This window comes from Euprymna scolopes, chromosome 7 (genome assembly GCF_053919585.1).
Source record: "Euprymna scolopes isolate OS-2025 chromosome 7, ASM5391958v1, whole genome shotgun sequence".
NCBI lineage: Eukaryota > Metazoa > Mollusca > Cephalopoda > Sepiida > Sepiolidae > Euprymna > Euprymna scolopes.
In genome coordinates, this window is record NC_136488.1 from 25626868 (window position 1) to 25645757 (window position 18890).

At 31.5% G+C, this 18890-nt stretch overlaps 1 protein-coding gene across 2 annotated transcripts in view; it reads right to left on the bottom strand.

The window, feature by feature from the left end:
* Window positions 1–10161: 10161 nt before the first annotated feature.
* LOC145279662 (tubulin-specific chaperone cofactor E-like protein) overlaps window positions 10162–18890 on the bottom strand; it is a 104101-nt gene continuing 95372 nt past the window's right edge. For both annotated transcript variants that reach the window (XM_080130905.1, XM_080130904.1), the window contains exons 6-10: window positions 17665–18427; window positions 16976–17034; window positions 15132–15268; window positions 13310–13478; window positions 10162–10793 (exon numbers count right to left, since the gene is read on the bottom strand). In XM_080130905.1, the coding sequence (XP_079987031.1) occupies window positions 10628–10793; window positions 13310–13478; window positions 15132–15268; window positions 16976–17034; window positions 17665–18427 (1294 nt within the window). In that variant the 3' untranslated portion in view covers window positions 10162–10627. The remainder of the gene's footprint in view (window positions 10794–13309; window positions 13479–15131; window positions 15269–16975; window positions 17035–17664; window positions 18428–18890) is intronic.

Below are 18890 nucleotides of genomic sequence, written 5' to 3' on the forward strand. Positions count from 1 at the left end.
AATCTGTTGCCAAGGCCGCTGGAAAAATGGTCGGATCCTTCTATCGATCCAGTAGATATCTCACTGCTGATGCAATTCTCTATCTATATAAGAGCCAGGTACGTCCAAGGATGGAATACTGTTGCCACATATGGGCAGGAGCTGCTAGAAAGGACTTATCCTGCCTTGATAGGGTTCAAAATAGACCGTGGCCTCGTGGGAGATGTCATTTTCTCTTCGCTGCAACCTCTATCTCACAGAAGAGATGTTGCGAGTTTGTCTCTGCTTTATTGTTATTTTTACGGAAAGTGTTTGACTGGGCTTCAATCTATGGTCCCCCCTCGCCAAACTTTCACAAGAAACACTTGTCTACCTGAAAACACTATCAATAATTCCCCGCACTTTTTATCTGTGCCTAAACCTAAACGTAGATTCCATGATCAAAGCTTCTTTCTTAGAACTGTACGCCTGTGGAATTGTCTTCCGTTTTCCTGCTTTCCAGCTGTCTATAATATGGTCGTCTTCAAGTCCAATGTGAACAAGTTTCTGATGAGTTGTTACACTTAAGTTAACAAATTTACCAAACTTCCATTACTATCGATTACTATATTGTCCTTTTGACTACTGTACACTCTTTAACCCTTATCCTTGAGTGGCCGATCGGCCTTGATAAGTGGTGACGCCTATGTAAAAAAAAATAAATAAATAAAGGAAAAATAACATTGAAAATCTATACGAACCCTGTATGTTAGACTAAAATAGCATCTGACCATCCAACCTCTGCTTGCCATTAACATGTTCTAGTCCAGTTTAACCCTTTACTGTCAGAATTTTTTTTATGTAATAACTAAATTTTTTCATCTCAAATTTATGTGGTTCTTGACTCAAGGGAAGGGGATACAGGGAAAAAAATCACCAAAATCTGGCACAGCTGCACGTAATGGAAGTTAGCATGCAACTGACGCACAACCATAAACAAATCCCTCATTCACTTGTTGAACCATGCATAGGCTTGTACTTTGAAGACTAATTGGGCTGACAAGCTATAAGACTAAGAAATATTTCCTATAGAGGTGTTTTTTGAAAAGCGACTTGAAAGTACAATTTGGTGGTAAAGGGTGAAATTGTTAGAACAACAAAAATACAAAATATACAAGGTGAAGCATAACATTCTGTGACAATACATTCATATTTGAAAAATTGAATAATTAAAAATCTTTCTGTTTGTTTCACTTAACCTTTTTTCTATCATTGTTACTTAAATGGAACATAAATTTTGGAAGTTGTGTGGAATTCGTAATTTTATTCCAAATTCGATTTTTGTCACATATTTGCAGTAAACTAAATTCAATAGTTCATGTATATTGCTTTCACATAAACTGCAAAGATTATTTATGTAGTCTACAAGCTATGATAAATTTATATTAAAAAAAAAATTAAATCGAAAAGTAAATTCTACAGCTGACAAGATAAAGGTTAAACAATGAGCATTACTTATGCTGCACCTTATATCCCCCCCCCCCAAAAAAAAAACGGTAAACAAATTTGCTTAAAATAAACATTAATTTATTTTCTATTATAGAATAGAATCAAAAATGGTTTTGGTTAGTCCTGAAATTTGTAGATTTAAAAAAACTCCTCCTTACCAAGAAAATACTTTAAAAGGAAGGATTTTAATCCATGGGAAAACTTCATTTAGTAGAAGCGGGGAGAGGGGTAAAGCAAAAAGATTCATAAAAATATCCCAAACACACAAAGCAATATTTACACTTAATATAAACTTCAAACAACATGGACTCTTTTCCGTTTAATGCTCACCACTATCATCTATTTTCATTGAATGCTAATTCCCCCAATATAAAAATGAGATGATCCTATTTCAAAAAAAGAATTTTTTATGAGATTACATATAAACACTGAAAAAATTGGCAGTAATTTTTTTTTTTTTTTTTTAGAATTTAGAGTCGAGGAGGGATCAGTTATGAGTTTCCCCTTGTTGATCTAGAGCAGTAAAAAATGTTTAATTTATGATATTCTCTCCCTTAACTCTACTACTAACGCTAAATTCAGATAATAGACAAAAACACAAAAATAATAACGAAAATATCACATGGCAGGAATTAAACGGAAAAGACACCAACCATGAAATGATATACATATTTTATATATATATATATATATATATATATATATATATATATATATATATATATATATGTATGTATATATATGTATGTATAAAATAAAAACAAAACAAATATAATTTTTTTCCCAAACAATTTTTTTTTTTTTTTTTTTTTTTGTGAAAATATCTTTAAAAAAACATTTTTTCAAACTAGCTGTGTTTCTGTAAATTACACAGTATTTCACTTTATAACATGACAATTAAAAAAAATTATTTTGAAACAAAAACAAATATTTAACTCTTTAAATATTACGTTTCCAAAGAAAACTACAAAAAACATTTAATCATTCGATTATAATTGTTTTTAAAAAAAAAAAAATTTTAAGTTGCCACCACCAATTACAACAACGTTTTTCATAGAAGAAATAGCATTAATATAATAATTCATTTGACGTGACACCAAAATTATCTTCATATTAAAAATTTGGAAGAATAGCTTCTTTTTTTTTCTTTTTTAATCTTAAATTGGTTCTTTTTAGGAATATCAAAAAAAAATTAGTACTTATATCATCAATTCAAAGTTTTATCAGAGACTTCTGAGACTGACAAACATTAACAAACTTCATCGAAAAAACTAAATGTATTACTTTTATCTTTTATTCATTTTGTGAAGAAGTTATTTAATGAAATAAATTGTTGATTTTATCTTGTATTGTATTCTGTAATTCTACACAATACAAACCAAACGGTTTTTTTTTCTGACGTAACCCTAAACAAATGCTAATTTAACACTTTTAGTAAAGGTAAATGAAAAGATATAAAAAAAAAACATTCCAAATGAAAAATTATTCAAAATTACATAAAATTCAAAACTTGATTTTTCTGATTGATTGCAAGTAACAGCACCTTTTTTGTTTGTATATTTCGATAAAGGTCAGAACTTGATTAGCTTCCTCTGTTCGTAGTTGGAACTATTTAAGTCATGCTTACAAATCGATGAATACCTACTCTTAAAAATCACTCTTAAATCCCTATTGTGTGAATTAGTGTCATCAGCTGAAATTACTTAATCTTTCTATGCTTCTGGTTGAGTCAATAATTTAAAACTGAAAAGAGAGAAGAAAATAATCATTGAATGCTGAAGAAATCAGTAAAAGAAATGAGTGAACCCAATTTTAATTTTCTTTTCCATTTGAACAAATTAATTGAAATACTTCATAAAATTAAATAATGAGTTCCCGCTCCATGAATATTAACAGGCTACCCCATAAAAAAAGGTGGCTCTTACTCCTAGCCCTACATATGAATTAGTGTCATCAGATGAAATTACTTGATCTTTCTTTGAATTTGGATGAGTCCATGATTCAACATAGGGAGTAACAGATTATAATAGTTGTACAAATACAATGATACGAATGAACAAGAAAATTATACAAAATACCCAAGTGTTCAATAATAATAAAGTGTTCATAAAATCAAGGAGGAGAAAACTAGTATTTCAGTATTTTGAAAAATTATTTCAATTTAGCAATTTATTATCAGAACATGATTAAGTGAAATGAATTTTAGAAAAAAATAAAAAATTCAATAAATTTCCATACTTTTTTGTACAGGCATTTAAAATTGTTGTAGACTCTTGAAAATTCAGTATGGTATTATTTTTCTTCATTCCTCTTATACACAAACACAGCCTCACAATACTAAACCGATAGTGACAATGGAGTTGTAGGTATAAAACTGGTCAAAAACCTTTTGGAATGGGGGGGGGGGGGCAACTAGCTATGTAGTGTGTCTGTGAACGGCCATAGGTTTACATATAATGCAAATAAATTTTCTTGGACCCAAATCATTCTGTCCAAAAAGGTTAAATTTTTTATTAAAAAAAAATAAGGATTTTAATCTGATTTTATGTAAACAATTTTTATTTTCTTATTGAAAAGCAATACCAATTGAATAAATCAGAATCCTAAATTGGTTGGTGGGAGGAAAACCTCTCAAAGGCCAGATGTGGCTTAGGAGCTGGTAGATGTCAATCTCTGACGTAAAATGTAAAATATAAACTTAAATAAGTGCTACTAAAACAGTTTATTTGTAATTAAATATAGTTAGATTGCAGAAAATTTGTGAATTTTATAAATTATATTATGGATGGTATTGGGGGGGAGGGGAGAGTAGTCATTATTTATCAATTTGTCACAAGGTTGGAAACAATGGTGAATGTTTTCCAAACTTTTCTCAGGGTAATTGGCAGAAATGTTATAATATTTTGCAATTTGATATCAAATGATTTTCATCTAGTCTAAGGTTAAACCAAATTGTGAATCTACAATAATAACAAATTTATTACTATAAAGTAAGATAACATTTTACAGAAAACTTTTAAAAAAAGGATAAATATATTTGAACAGGACAAACACTATTTTTTAATTAGCATTGGTCAGGAAATTCATAAAGAAACCAAAAAATATTAGTTTTGTGAGATTTCATTTTTAGGGTTAAAATATTGCTTCAAAAAATTGTTTTTCAAACAGAAAATACAATACCTTTTTTTTCTCCTCTTTTGTTAATTAAACAATAGTTTTTACAAACAAAAATGAAAATGGATTTGAATATTTTATAAAAAAATGCAAAAATTAAAGATTTGATTTTTGTCCAGAATTCCCCTTATATTAAAAAAAAAAAGGAAAGAAAGAAAAATCCGTGTGTGGTAAAATATCATATTCCAAAAATCATCTAAATTGATCAAGTAGTTTTATTCTTACAAAAAAAATAAAATTTTATGAATATTCAAAGAGTGCCTGTTTTGCCTGTCATTTTGGAAAACAAATCTAAAAAACAAGGAAGGTAACCAAGCAATAATTCATACTCATTAGATGTATGTTATAATACCTACAAATTCCCATTAATAGTTTAAAAATGATTTTTTATAAAATTAGAACTACTTGATCAATTTATGTGATTTTGGAAATATATTTTCATTTCATCATGAGTACGTACACCATACAGATTTTTCTTTACTTTTGTTTTTGATATAGAGGGAATTCAAAACAAGAAATAAAGATTTAAATTGAATTTATAGAAAAAAAATCTCAGCTGAATTATAAATGTACTGAGAAAACATTTTTCACTATTGTAATAGTGTGAACTAAAGACACTCTGGGTTGAATGTCAGTTGAGCTTATACGGAGGGCTATCAAAAATAATAACCAAAACAATGATTGTAAAAAATCAAAGAACCGTGTTTTTTTTTGTTTTTTTTTAAAGCCTTAAATTAGATGAATGATTTTTATTTTATTTTTTTTATTTTATTTATTTATTTTTATTTTTTATTTTTTTTACAATAATCGCTATTTGATGACATTTTTATTTCCAAACTAGAATCAAGAATAATTTGATCCCAAAGCATATGTAAAAAGTTACAGGATTTCTAAAAATAGGACCATATGCGGTTCAGCACCCCAAATAGACTAGCAGCTCAAAGTAACGAATTTAGCATGACACCATATCTGGTATTATGTTTCAGTGGTTTTTTCTTTTTTTTTTAGATAAGGATCAGTAATTTGGATTATTTGGACTACTATACTCACCTTTGTTTCTATTTTCAAAACGTTTTGGGCAATACTTTTTCCAGGTGCATTTTTTTTCAAACTTGGAAATCTTTGTCAAACTCAGAATTCAGAACCTATACAGAATTTCAAATTAAACCTCATATCTAATCAGTGAAAGTAGGTTGTTCTTGTTCCATCAACCATGGCTTAATTAAAGGGTTCTGTTCAAAATTCCATATAGGTTCTTAGGCTTGACATAAGATTTCATTGTTTGAAAAGACACACCTGAAAAAGATGAAAAGTCATTTCAGCTGAAACGCTGTAAAAATAACAACCAAAATGAGAAAGGTAGTCCAAATAATACATCTTTTCAAACATAAAAATTGATTTTCTTTTTTGTTACAGAATATCATTTTTTCCATTAAAATTTCTCAAAACTATTTATACTTATTTCTGACAAAAAGCAAAGAAATATTAACATTAATTTTATTTCTTGCAAAAAAATAATAATTATAATTTTTCTACTTTGAAAAATTAAAAACACAAAATTAACGATATGCAAATTATTTTCTGACAACTTATCACGTCTTTTAAGAGTTGAATACATAGAAATATGTGATGCACTTGGACATATTAGAAAATAAAAACATTGCACAGAAGGAAAACCAAAACCTTTTTTAACACAACAAAAGGATTCATTTAACTGGAAGAAAATTGGACGGTGTCCAAGTGGAAAAGGAAGAGTTCTTTATGTGGTCACAGGTCAGTCAGCAGTTATCTACAGATCTTCAATGCTGAAGCATCCTATGGACAAGGTAAGGAGAAAGAAGGGACATCTTTCTTTGTTGCTTCCAGGGTTCTCTCTGCTCACCGACCGTGATTCGTAAATGGGGCAGATGAAATTAAAGCACCCTGCAAGTTGATTGATCAGTCTGTAGCCTAATTGCATAACAGCGACATTTATCTGTGAGATAAAATAAGTCCTTATTGATACAAGTATATATTTGAGCATAATTGGTGTGTTAAAGTTACACTTTGTCCTAAAATATTAAAAGATTTCCCAAAATAGTGACTATTCATATTAGCTTGTCATCTAATTTCTAAATAATTTCTTAATATAGTTCTTCAATCAATTTAACGCAGGTTTTGTTCTGAGTTCTGTGTGAACTGTTTGCAGAAGTTATAAGTTGTGGACTTTTTGCTGATGAGGGAAGGGGAGATGCAAGTGAATGCTGAGCTCCCACTAATTTTTCTTTCTGAAGATACAGAGGAATGACAAGGCTATGATTCGGAGGATTTATGACATCCATCTTAACGACTGGTTAGATTTGATTTCCTGTTATTGAGATCTGAAAGTGTCAAGACTGGAGTCGGCTCTGCATTACAACTGCCTGCAGTGGTATAAACGTGTTTAATGAAGCTCTGATTTGATCAAACGATTTACTTACATCTCAGTTAAGAGTAATCAAGGAAAAGGCAAGCTGAAAAAAAAAACTTAAAGTGGTTCAGTTAAAGATGACATCCAACAATGGCACATTGAAACCGATGTAAATGGTAGAATTTCATAGAAAAAATCATTTCCCACTGCCATGGGTCAGCATGCAACCCACATTTGATATGGAAAATACACACCAAACAATGAAGAAAGAATAATATCCAATTTGTTAGTCACTCTTTATTTCTACTTCCATTATTATATCTTTTATATTTTGATGACCATAAGAAACTAAAGTCTCTGCAGGCTGATATGAATTTGTCTGATCAATTTGTGAATAGGAGTTACAGAGAAACACGAGTAGGTTTATCTTCATTATAAATATTTGTCTCAACTTCTAAGCCAGAAAATCATGTTGACACACGCATGGAAATCTGCATTTAAATTAATATAATTAAATCAATCAATAAAAAATAAAACTTTACATTTTTCTACGTAAAGAATATACTTTTGATTTGGGCAGTACCAAAATTCTGGACGATTTAAACTAGTGTGCATTTAAGTAATTTAAAATATCAATGCTAATATTGATGCAACACATTTAAAAAAAAATGCCTCTTGATTAATTAAAGCCAATTAGATTTAGTTTCCTTCAGGTTCGAAAAATCACGAAGAAAAAAAAAATCATTTTGTGTATGCATCAATAATAATAATCGATTAATTATGAGGATGGCTCAACGAGGACAAATTCTTGTTGAGCCGTCCTCGTTAATAATCAATTCCTAATTTCCACTACTACCATTTATCCCGGTTTTCACTCATTAATCCTTATCCTCAAGAGGCTTCTGGGCCTTAATAAGTGGTCACTCCCTTGTTAAAAAAACAAAACAAAAAAAACATTAAAATAACATGCAGAGCGGAAAGTGAACCTTGGGTTTACTTTCGTCGGTCTCATAATTCTCACTTGTCCCCTATTTTACCCTTAATTCCTCACATTCTGGAGATGATGATTCTGGCAGAGGGGGAAGGATTTGGGAAAACTTTTAGCTTGTGTGAAACTGGGATTTAACTGCACAAAACTTTATGATTAAAGCAAAACTTGCCAATAGTGGAAGTCATCTGGATCTGATCCTAAAAATATTTAAAATTCAATTTATCCCTATTAAGCAACATAACAAGCTGATGGTCTTTCGTCTGTAAGGGAAATAACTAAGCTATTTAAGAACAAAATTGTTCCCCTTGAATGCTGGCGGTTGGAGATATTAGTTACTTTCTTGCTAGGAGGTTAAACACAAGATCAGGTTGGGTTCTGAGAAAACAATGCACTAGCATAAGCGCCACTCTGAACTCGTTGGCATTCCCAGGTATGCGCGCCTCAGGTAAACAGCAATAAACTAACCCCTTCTCAGTGGAACAGAACAGAAGCATACCTTAGTCCAACAGCAACAAAGCTACCTTCAGACAAATTTGTTATAATAATAATTCTTTGTCTCATGTATAGAATCGAGGCCGATACGATTAGTTATAGCAAATGGAAATCATATCGGAAAAATTGAATTATATCATGCAGTAACAACGTTTAGAAACGTATGGACGTTCATTTTTCATGTAACTATGAAAACGTTTAACTAATTGTACACAATGAAGGCACCTCAGTGTTACGTAATCCTGACAGGATTGATATATCGTAAAACAAGTTTGGTTTATGTTTTTATGACAAATCAACACTTTTTTGGTTACTTAATGCCAAAACACTATTGTAAGTAGTTTACCCATAGTCAGGGGGTGGAGGATTATAAGTTTATACCTTCTAACATATTTATTACATTAATGACTACAACTAAATGTGACTGACTTTGATCTTGAAATACATAATTACATAGTCTGTCATGGTATCTAGTAGGCAAATCACACACACACACACACACACACACACACACACTTCCTGTAAATCAAGCTCGTGTGAATACTTTTGCATTTTAATTTCCAATTTTTCTACATAAAAAGTTAAAAAGGTAAAATGATCGACCATAATCGAGGGTAACTTAAAAGCTCCTTTTATATTAGATACTATATTGAGATGTAGGGGAGAGCGCTACTCTTTTTTCTGGATTACTCCACTTACCCTTGATCCTTACCTTCTATAATGCTGAGTATTTAACAAGGAGGAATTAAGTACTTTTTTTTTAGTTTTTGGTATAACTTGACCAAAAATTGAACTCCCAGCGCTTTAGCAAAGACTCTCAAATCATTATCTCAAATGGGCTTTTATATATATACTGATAAAAAAAAATCATGTAAATTGATTATTTTTTTTATTTATAGAAAATCTTTTTTTTTTATGATTTTTAGTGATTAATAGTAAAAGGTGATTAATGGTAAAAGGCTGATTTTGATCTCTATTTCTGGAGAGGTTGTTAAGGGGGAGGTAATCAGTGATGAATTTTATCTTTTCCAGGATAAATTTTAAGTATTTTTAATAATGTTGTCTTTTCAAAAATGTTCCTTTTATATATTTTATTTTGTTAAAATATTCTGCTTTTAATAATAATAATAATAATAATAATAACAATAATATATATATATATATATATATATATATTTATAAATATATATACACACACACACACACACCATAAAAGTTTTAATTATTTTGAATAATGTTGCGTTTCCAAAATTCTATCGTATTATTTAAAAAAACAAATTTTTTTTTGGTAATTCGAATTGAGTTATCATCCTTTATTTATTTATTTAAGATGGTGGAGTGAGAGACCCCACCTTTGCTTCCTTAAAAAATTTGATTTTCTTACTTAAAAAAAATAATACTACGTGATCAATTTATGTGACTTTTGGAATATGATGACATTTTTGATTTGTGACCGATATGTACATCATAAAGATTATTTTATATTTTTGTTTTTTAATATGGGAGGAATTTTGGACAATCACCGTAAACAGCAAAATCGGGTTGAAAATAAATTGTTGTGCAGAATTTTTTTTCAGCAATTTATCGTACACGTTCTGATTTACATTTAAAAAAAATTTTTTTTTGCATGAAGCAGGCAAAGAAACGATTGAACAAACATAACTTTATAATCATACTTTCCTCTTCTTTCAAAAGGTTACACCAAAAAATGCTTAAAATTCAAGATAAAGTTTTCTTTTGTTCTTCTTTGTATTTGCTGTAAGTGTATGTAGAAGCATAGCTTTTTTTTCTTTTTCTTTTTTATAAATGCATTTTTACTTATATTTTGTAATGTTATCATAAGTCCTTTGTGGAGGGCTGTTCTCTTTCAGTGCCCTTGATGTTTTTTTCTTTGTATTTATACACAACTTGTTCAAATGTTTGAAAACTTTAATAAAAAACTGAACTTAACAATGGATAATAATTAAAAAAATAATAATAATAAAAAGAAGATCACAGATCAACTCAACAAGAACAGTGGAAAAGATGGTTGTGGTTAATTTAAAATCTACTGGCAAAAAATTTGGAGATGAAAACGATATTTTTGTGTGTCTCTCCTTAAGAGTAAGGCTGCTTTAAACACTGACAGAAAGGAGGGAGCAATCATCAACGTGGATCTCATCACCGTCAAGAAAATCAAATCGACTCATTGGCAGCGAATCCAGGCGTAATTCTTGCAGTTCGGGTTTCTCTTTGTTGCCATGTTCTGGACTACAAGGATAATGAAACATCTTGAAACCACTGGAAAAGAAAGGAGAGAAAAAAATTAAAAACATGTTGACAAAAAAATGAGATATTAAAAAACTTGAGGGAAATATAGAGAATATTGGGAGAAAACACGATTGCTTTGTTTTATGGCATATCAATCCTTTTCGAGTCATTTAATACTTAATCCAGCCATTTCTATAAATTTTCTGTGACAGACATGCACTGAAGTGTCTGAGAATGGTGCGTACATGATTTTGCTGGACACCCCTTGAAATACTAGAATGCACTCACCCAAGAGTTATATAAAGACAACACTCGAGTTATTCAAGAGTAGCTTCGCAGGTTGCTCTTGGATCATGCCACCATTCGTAATTATCAATGTTATTGTTTGACACTATGTTGGGTTGTATTGGAATCACTGTTTGAGTTTGTGCTGGATCATATGAGTGTTGCTGTTGAGTCCAGGTTAACAGTTTGCTTGTTTTTATTGACAAAGCTGCTATTGTTCAAGTTTTTAAAATCTACAATTTGTGGCTTAAATTTTTGTACAAATCCTTTCATACATTTTTTTATGATATTAATTTGCCCAGAGTAACCCTACAAAATGCCATCCACAGCATCATTAATAAAATTTAATCCTTTATGCAATCAAACCATATTTGGAACAAATAAACTGCAGTCTATACCTGAGTTTCAGTTATGAATACCGAACTGTCTTTGTTTTATCACTGTTTTATGTTTAGTTTGAAAATTGATTTCAGTGGAGTTGTGTTCTGTCCCACCTACAATCTTTTGAATAAGCTTCAATAAGATGCATAAAAGAAGCGATGAAAGGAATGACTAGCAAGTTGAAAGATGGCGTGTTATGCGAACGGACGTGTGTAATATCAGGATTACCTGATAACACATGTCCGTTCGCATAACACACCATCTTTCAATTCGCCGATCATTCCTTTTACTATTTCTTTTATGTATCTTGCATAATCTAATTTGCATAGAGTTTGCGTTACTCACACGTGATCATCAAGTACAAAAGTGACGGTGCCATTTTAGCTTTCTTTTTTTTTTTTTTATTATTTTTGTCTTAAATGAATCAACATGACACCCACGCTAGTCAGGTTAGCCTCGATTTTCCCTATACTCCTCCCTGATCTCAAACAGGGCCAGGGGGGTGCATAGTATCCGTCTTTGTCGAGTATTTCTTCGAGGAGGAATGACATGAGCCTCACTCCCATGCATACTCTCATCTGCGGGTCGACTTTCAATAGATACCTCATCAGTTGGAAAGTTACTAGCTTCGAAATCACTATCAAGTGGATCTGAATTCAAATAGATTAGTTGGTCACTATCCTCTGAATCACTTTCATCACTTAATAAGTGCGTCTGTATTACTAGTCAAAGGTCTTTAATGTGCCGAGGTATCCCATCAACTTTCACAGACTCTGAGCTAATCATGTCATTAATGCAACCCATGTTATATTTTGTTGTGTACCTGCCATGTGGATTTTTAATCCAAACGACGTTTTCTCTTTCATACTTCCCTCCAGTCATTTCTGGTTTGGGCAGTAGGTTAGCTTCAATACCTTTGATTCGAACATGATATCTATGTAACACGTCAGCTGATGCGATGGAAGGTGAAATGTCATCCTTTGGGGTGACGTTGTGTCTGTAGACTGCCTCCAATATTGAACAATTCTTTCTGGCTGCAATGGTCTTAACGGTCCTATGACTTTGTTCTACAATTCTGTTTCCACTCTGTGGAAAGGCACATCAAAACTGCAGATGTACATCCCAATTTTTTGCGAATTCTCCATAAAAGTATGAGTTATTGTCCCCTGTTCTTTAACCAAAAAGCACCACCTGGCGACAGTTTAGTGAAACACACTGAAAAAACATGGCGCTTGCCCGAATACTGCAGAAGTGCCCAACAATTAAATAAATAGAACAATAATAAATAAATAAATGGAACAATCTAACTAATTCTATTACAACAAACAATTATTAACATTGAGCTAATTATTAAAATTAAATTTGTTCAATGTAATATGCAAATGAGGTTACTCATTGAATGTAGATTTCTTTTGAATAAATAGTATTCATAAAACCATGTTGGAATAAAAGTCTGTTTTCAGTATAAAAATTAATTTGTGAAACAGTGCACTTTTGTACATATTAATCAAATTGTGAACAAACAAACAAGAATATGACTTTATTATAAAAACAGTTTTTCTTACTTTCCTGGTGAGTGCAATGGTGTATAGGTTAGACTGATGATTACTGTACAGACAGTTGAGTTTTAAATCTCATTTTGAAACACTCACCAACTACCATGTCTCATCACACTGAGTATCCATGATACAACAAAACAGCTGTTTGTGTATTTATAGCCAATAAATAAAAACTTATCTTTGATAGAATTATGTAAAGAGAATAGCAGAATGGGATCAATTGCAACCAAAAATAAAATTAAATATTTTTTGATTTATAAAAAAGACAATCAAAATGTTTAAAGGCAAAATAAAAAAAAATAAAAATGTGGCGAAACTCACTTGATTGGTAAAGTAAGGCACTTTGCAAGATGTTTGCGTAATTTTCCAACAGGTTGAACGACATGGACTTTCTCCGTAAAGATTTCCAGTCCATTGTAGATGAAGATGATTTTCGCCCAAGTGTGATAACGGGCACCAAGATCAATATCTGCCAATGGCCGGAGAGTTCCTAAAGACAAACAGAAGAAACAGTGAGATTTATTATATTTTTCCCCCCTTTATTAAGCCAAGGTCATAAAACCGTTATCAATAGAGGACACTAAGCTAATTAGAGAATGCATAAAACTTGGGAACATCACGATAGACAATACAAAACTCTGAAAATGTGAAAGTGATATCTGTTCATTCACACATTTCTGAGGCAGCACATTCTGGACTGCAGAACATGATGCGAAAGGTAATTGCTGATACATCTCTGAGCAAACACCAGTGTGTTTATGCATTCCCAATGATTCATGTATGTGTGCGTTTGTATGCAAATGGTTCTGTGTGCAGATATTAAATCTGTTTTAAATAAGAACTTCGGCTATGAAATGATATCTTTATTTTTTGTTTTATCTGATTGCTTATTATTATACTAAATATGAATTAACCAGCATTTGTTATACCACAAAATACATGCTAAAATATAGTTTAGTTCTAGGATTGAGTAATGTTTGAAAGAAATTGCTTTTGAATTGTTATTTTTTTAAATATACTAATGAGTCACCACATACCAAGGTCAATAGCCATTCTAAAATAATAGTTAATGACATTATTGATTGGACAATGAACAATGTTATGAGAGGATTGAGAATTATGATGAAATAGTCAAAGTTTGATTAGTTAAGAGAATGGCTCAACAGGCACTTGTTGATATTTGCTTTGAAAGTGACCATGTTGTAGTCAGCTGGAAAGCACTTCCTGGTATTGCGTTCTCATTAGCCATAATTTTCTTGGCTATTTAAGTAGTTCTCTCAACCTCTCTTACTCTGTTAATTCAACCACACTCTAAGATTTCCTAAAATTTCTGTGACCATTTAGAAAAAGGGAAATCATTTTTAACATGGCTATCTAATTTACATATGTGTCTGTATACACCACAAATATATATGTAAATTTGATGTCAAACTAGCAAGTCTCTTTAATTCTAAATAATAATAATAATAATAATATTTCTCTATAATAATAAAGTCTAATGATATTTCAAGAATACTTCTATATAATAATAAGAAGAAGAAAGAGAAGAACCTAATGGAACTGAAACTGTAAGAAATCCTTTTAAAATTTAAAATGAATGAACGATGAATAGATAAAATCCTACCTTTCTTTTGCCAAAATAATGTATTAAAACAAAAAATAGTCTAAAGAAGCAACAACAAAATACTCCTTGATGACCAGTGTGTATTGTGAAAAGAGGAAGGTCTCATTGACTGAAGCGTAGGCTATATGAATCATTAAAGAATATGTAACTATATTTTTAATAATAATCTCTAATATAATTATTCAAACACGGTAGTGTTTGAATATATGGTTAAATGGCAGTTTTAGTCATTTAGAACTGCTTTTCATGCTCACATTTTTCTATCATAATAATATATTTGTGCCTCTATTTAAATATATATAAATAGGTATTGCATGTGATATAAAGGGAGGTAATTCAGTACCATGTTCAGGCGAGTGAAAGTACATATGAAAAAATACAGCGAATTCACTATTTGAATATGCACAATTTGCAAGGTTTTGGTTATGTTAAAGCCATTTAAATTCTATTGAAATATCCATATGCAATTTATAGCAGTAAAATACATTTATAGTTAAATCTTTATTTCTTTCCACTCACCATGTTTTGATTCCAACTCGTGGTACCAATCAGGTTTATCTGATCTTTCGCTGAAGTATCGCAGAAAATGTCGTTCTGCTTTCTCTCTTTCATTAAGAGTCACTTCACTTCCGTTAAGGCATGAAATATTGGAGAGGCTGAAAGGAAATCACAACAAAGATTAAAGGAAAAATATAAAATATCCACAAAATATCAGAAGTTCAACTTGAAATAAGATTTAGTCAGTTTGCAACGGTTCTCATGAGACAATAATACACAACACAAAATGATTGAAGAATCCCTATGTGGAAGTTAAAAACATGAAATGAAATTTCAGACAAAATTCAGTCGTTCAATGGCATCCATCCATCATATCTGATCTTCGTTCTATGTACTAAAGGGGAAGATTGGTAGCGAGTAGTGCAGACATCGTTTATGCCGGGCTCGCTTCTTCTGCTGCACCTGATGGAGTTTATCTTATCTCTCTTGAGGTCACTGGTGACCTGGTGCTTCCCCAGGTCATACTGGTCAGCAAATTCCTCCCAGCTTCCACAGTCTATGCTGATCTCTTTCACATCTCTTTTACACAAGCCTTTGAATAGTTGCTGAAGGCGACACTTTTTGTTTCTCGATTATCAGTTCTCTATAGAGGTCTTTTGGGATCCTGCTGTCTTGCATTCAGTGGAGGTGCCCAAGTACGCACAGTCGACACTGTCAAAGTTTCAGACAAAATAAAATGGATATAAAAATATATAATATACTAGCAAAAGTACCCGTCATTGACTGAGTTCAAAAATGGACTCTGATTTATGAAAGCATGAGAGGTTATGAAAAGGAAGGGTTGTAAAGAGATAGCTTCGAATTTGGGGGTATCAAAACCAAAGCAAAATATGATGAAAGTAAAAATAAAATAGATAAACCCCATAATTTATTATACCATACCTGTTCACACTGAAACACTTATCACAATATTCTGTGGATCTATATTAAAAAAACTTGTTAAACTTTGTGACATATTTCCATTCTATGGAGGTCAGGCGCGAACGAACACCCCATAATTTTATTATACCATATTTCTTCAAATTGAAACATAATTATCAAAGTATACTTACGTAAATAGATATGAAAAGTCTTTATTAAAGTTTGTGCCTATTTCCATTCTATGGAGGCCAGGCGTGAATGCAGACCCCACAATTTTATTATACCATCCCTATTTAAGTTAAAACATACTTATCAAAGTATTCTTATGTACATCTATATCAAAAACACTTGTAAACGTTTTTTTTTTAATTTTTAAATTTTTTATTTCCATACTTTGTGGACCAGACGTGTACACAGACCCCACAATTTTAATGAATCATCATTATGCCAGATCAAACATACCCATTCCTGTGTCTCGATACATCTTCTATCATTATATGTGATCAGTTTTCTATAATAGTCAACCATATAGGAGCCTATTTGTGACCAGACACACACACACAGACGTTCAGCTTTATATTATAGATATATATGTAGGAATAAAATATTTATAAAAATATATGGAATTAGTGGATAGATATGTAGATAACAGAGCAGTTAAAAGATTCATTGTCACCTCCTATCTCTGCATTATGCACACTCGGCAGTCGGATCGACTTATAACTACTCTCTTTATTTGTTGCATTTTCTTTTCTTTCAATATATTTCATTTTCACTAAATAGTTGTGTCTTTCTTTCAAACCTTTACCAGTCCACAACATTACATTAAATGGCATCATATCTTATCTGGAGAGATTTCTATAAAAAAATTACTGCTAAGTTTGGAGTAAGATAAATGAATGTTAAAATAAAAAAAAATGAGAAAGAGAATTAATTTAACTTACCTGGCTGCATACAATTTTCTTCTTTCTTCTGGGTGAAGGTCACTCAAAAATGGTATATCCTATAAAAACAGAAAATTTTTCAATCAGCACAAAAGTGAAAATCATAAATGCAAAACTTTCTAATAATATATATATATATATATATATATATATATATTACCGTCACTGGATTATTTATCTTCCACTAGGCTATCCATTCATGTGTAATCACCTTTTTCTTCACCATATTCCCTCTGTTTCACTTTTTTGTTATCAAGTAAGATCTTTGACTTACTTGTTGTTTCATCAAATACTTTTGCATGCAAAATCCGATCCCGCATTTTGCTAATTCCTACCCTCTGATGAGTTGGAAAGTATTTCTTCGAAACTCCATGGATTAAGGACTATCCACTTATCTAGTGTTTCCTTTTCAGATTAAATATGTTTTTAACTCTTTTTCAAAGTGTTTTTTAACATGTTTTATTAACTGTTTGCTCGTATTATAAGCTCTATCTCCTATTTGGTTTTATCGAGCTTTTACATCTGGCTGAGATAACTTTATAAATATTAATTCTTTAATATTTATAATATACTTTAATTTTACCATCTTGGATCATTTTGGTAAATTTAATTGTAATTTTTATTTTTATTTTATATATATATATATATATATATATATATAGCAATGTTAAATAATAAATCAAACTCACCATTAATCGGACTGAATGTAAACCTGGGAATTTTGTCAGTTGATAAAGATGTTCCCAACTGTTGATCTTTGTTTTGCTAAGGCACAATGTTTGCAATCTTTGAAATGGTTTCAATTCAAAGGCACATCCAGTATCGTCATTATCATCTTCATCATCATCTTCATCATCACCGTCTCGGCTGACAGAGTTTGATCGGAGACTGCTCCCACAGCCTGAATCATCAAACTGAGGGCTACCACAACTGGAATCATCCATTGTCTCAATGTCAGTCTCCAGTTGGCGTGAAGCACGGCTGATATTCCCATATGCTGAATTCTTGTAATTAATGTTTATAGGCCTGGAATCGGTTTGCCTTTTCCGTTCAAGAGGCAGTTTTGTAGGCAAACTGGAACTGGGGCTGGACTGAGGCCAAGTTTTATTAAAGAGGCTATCATAATCACACTTGATTTTGGTGGGAGAGCAACCCTGTTCGGCAATATCATTCAACATATCCAGGTCAGAGTCGCAAGACAATGTATCATTCAAGATAAGCCTACGACGGGCATTTAGGGCCTTGCCCCGGCACTTGATGGGGGAAAAGTCATTAGGGAAGGGGATGGGCTTATTAGGGGTTACCGTGCGAGATGAAGTTTTTATTGGACTATCAGGAGGATTGCCTTCATCATTGGATGGTTTATCATAAAACACAGCGTTGACTGGGTTACCGGATAAAAATAAAGACTTTAGGCTCATCAAAGGACTTAGTTTCCAAATTTCAGTCCAGCTGAAAAAAAAAAAAAAAAACATCAGTTTTTATTTGATCATACAAAAAAATGTGGACAAAAGGTGCTGAAATCTATAATATAAAGAGCAGTTGTCTGTGTGTATGCTTGTATATTCTGCTATAAATAAAAACTACAAAACAAACACCCACAACATTGGTATTTTCTTGATCTGTGTTGCCCCAGATGAAAAATATTTAAAATTTCATAAAACATTATCCATTTTTTTTTTTACTTTAAACTGGTGCAGATTTCATCAGGGAAGTCGGGTTTTCAGTCAGTTTTAGTATTAATTGGAAGGAAGTAATTTTGATTTTTTGATCCCTTATAACAAGTCATTCCTCAAGGGATCTATAAAAGTGTGTGTGTGTGTGTGTGTGTGTGTGTGTGTGTGTGTGTGTGTGTGTGTGTGTGAGGGGAGGGGGTTCAAAAAGCGGAAGAGACTGGGCATAGAAGAAAAAGTGG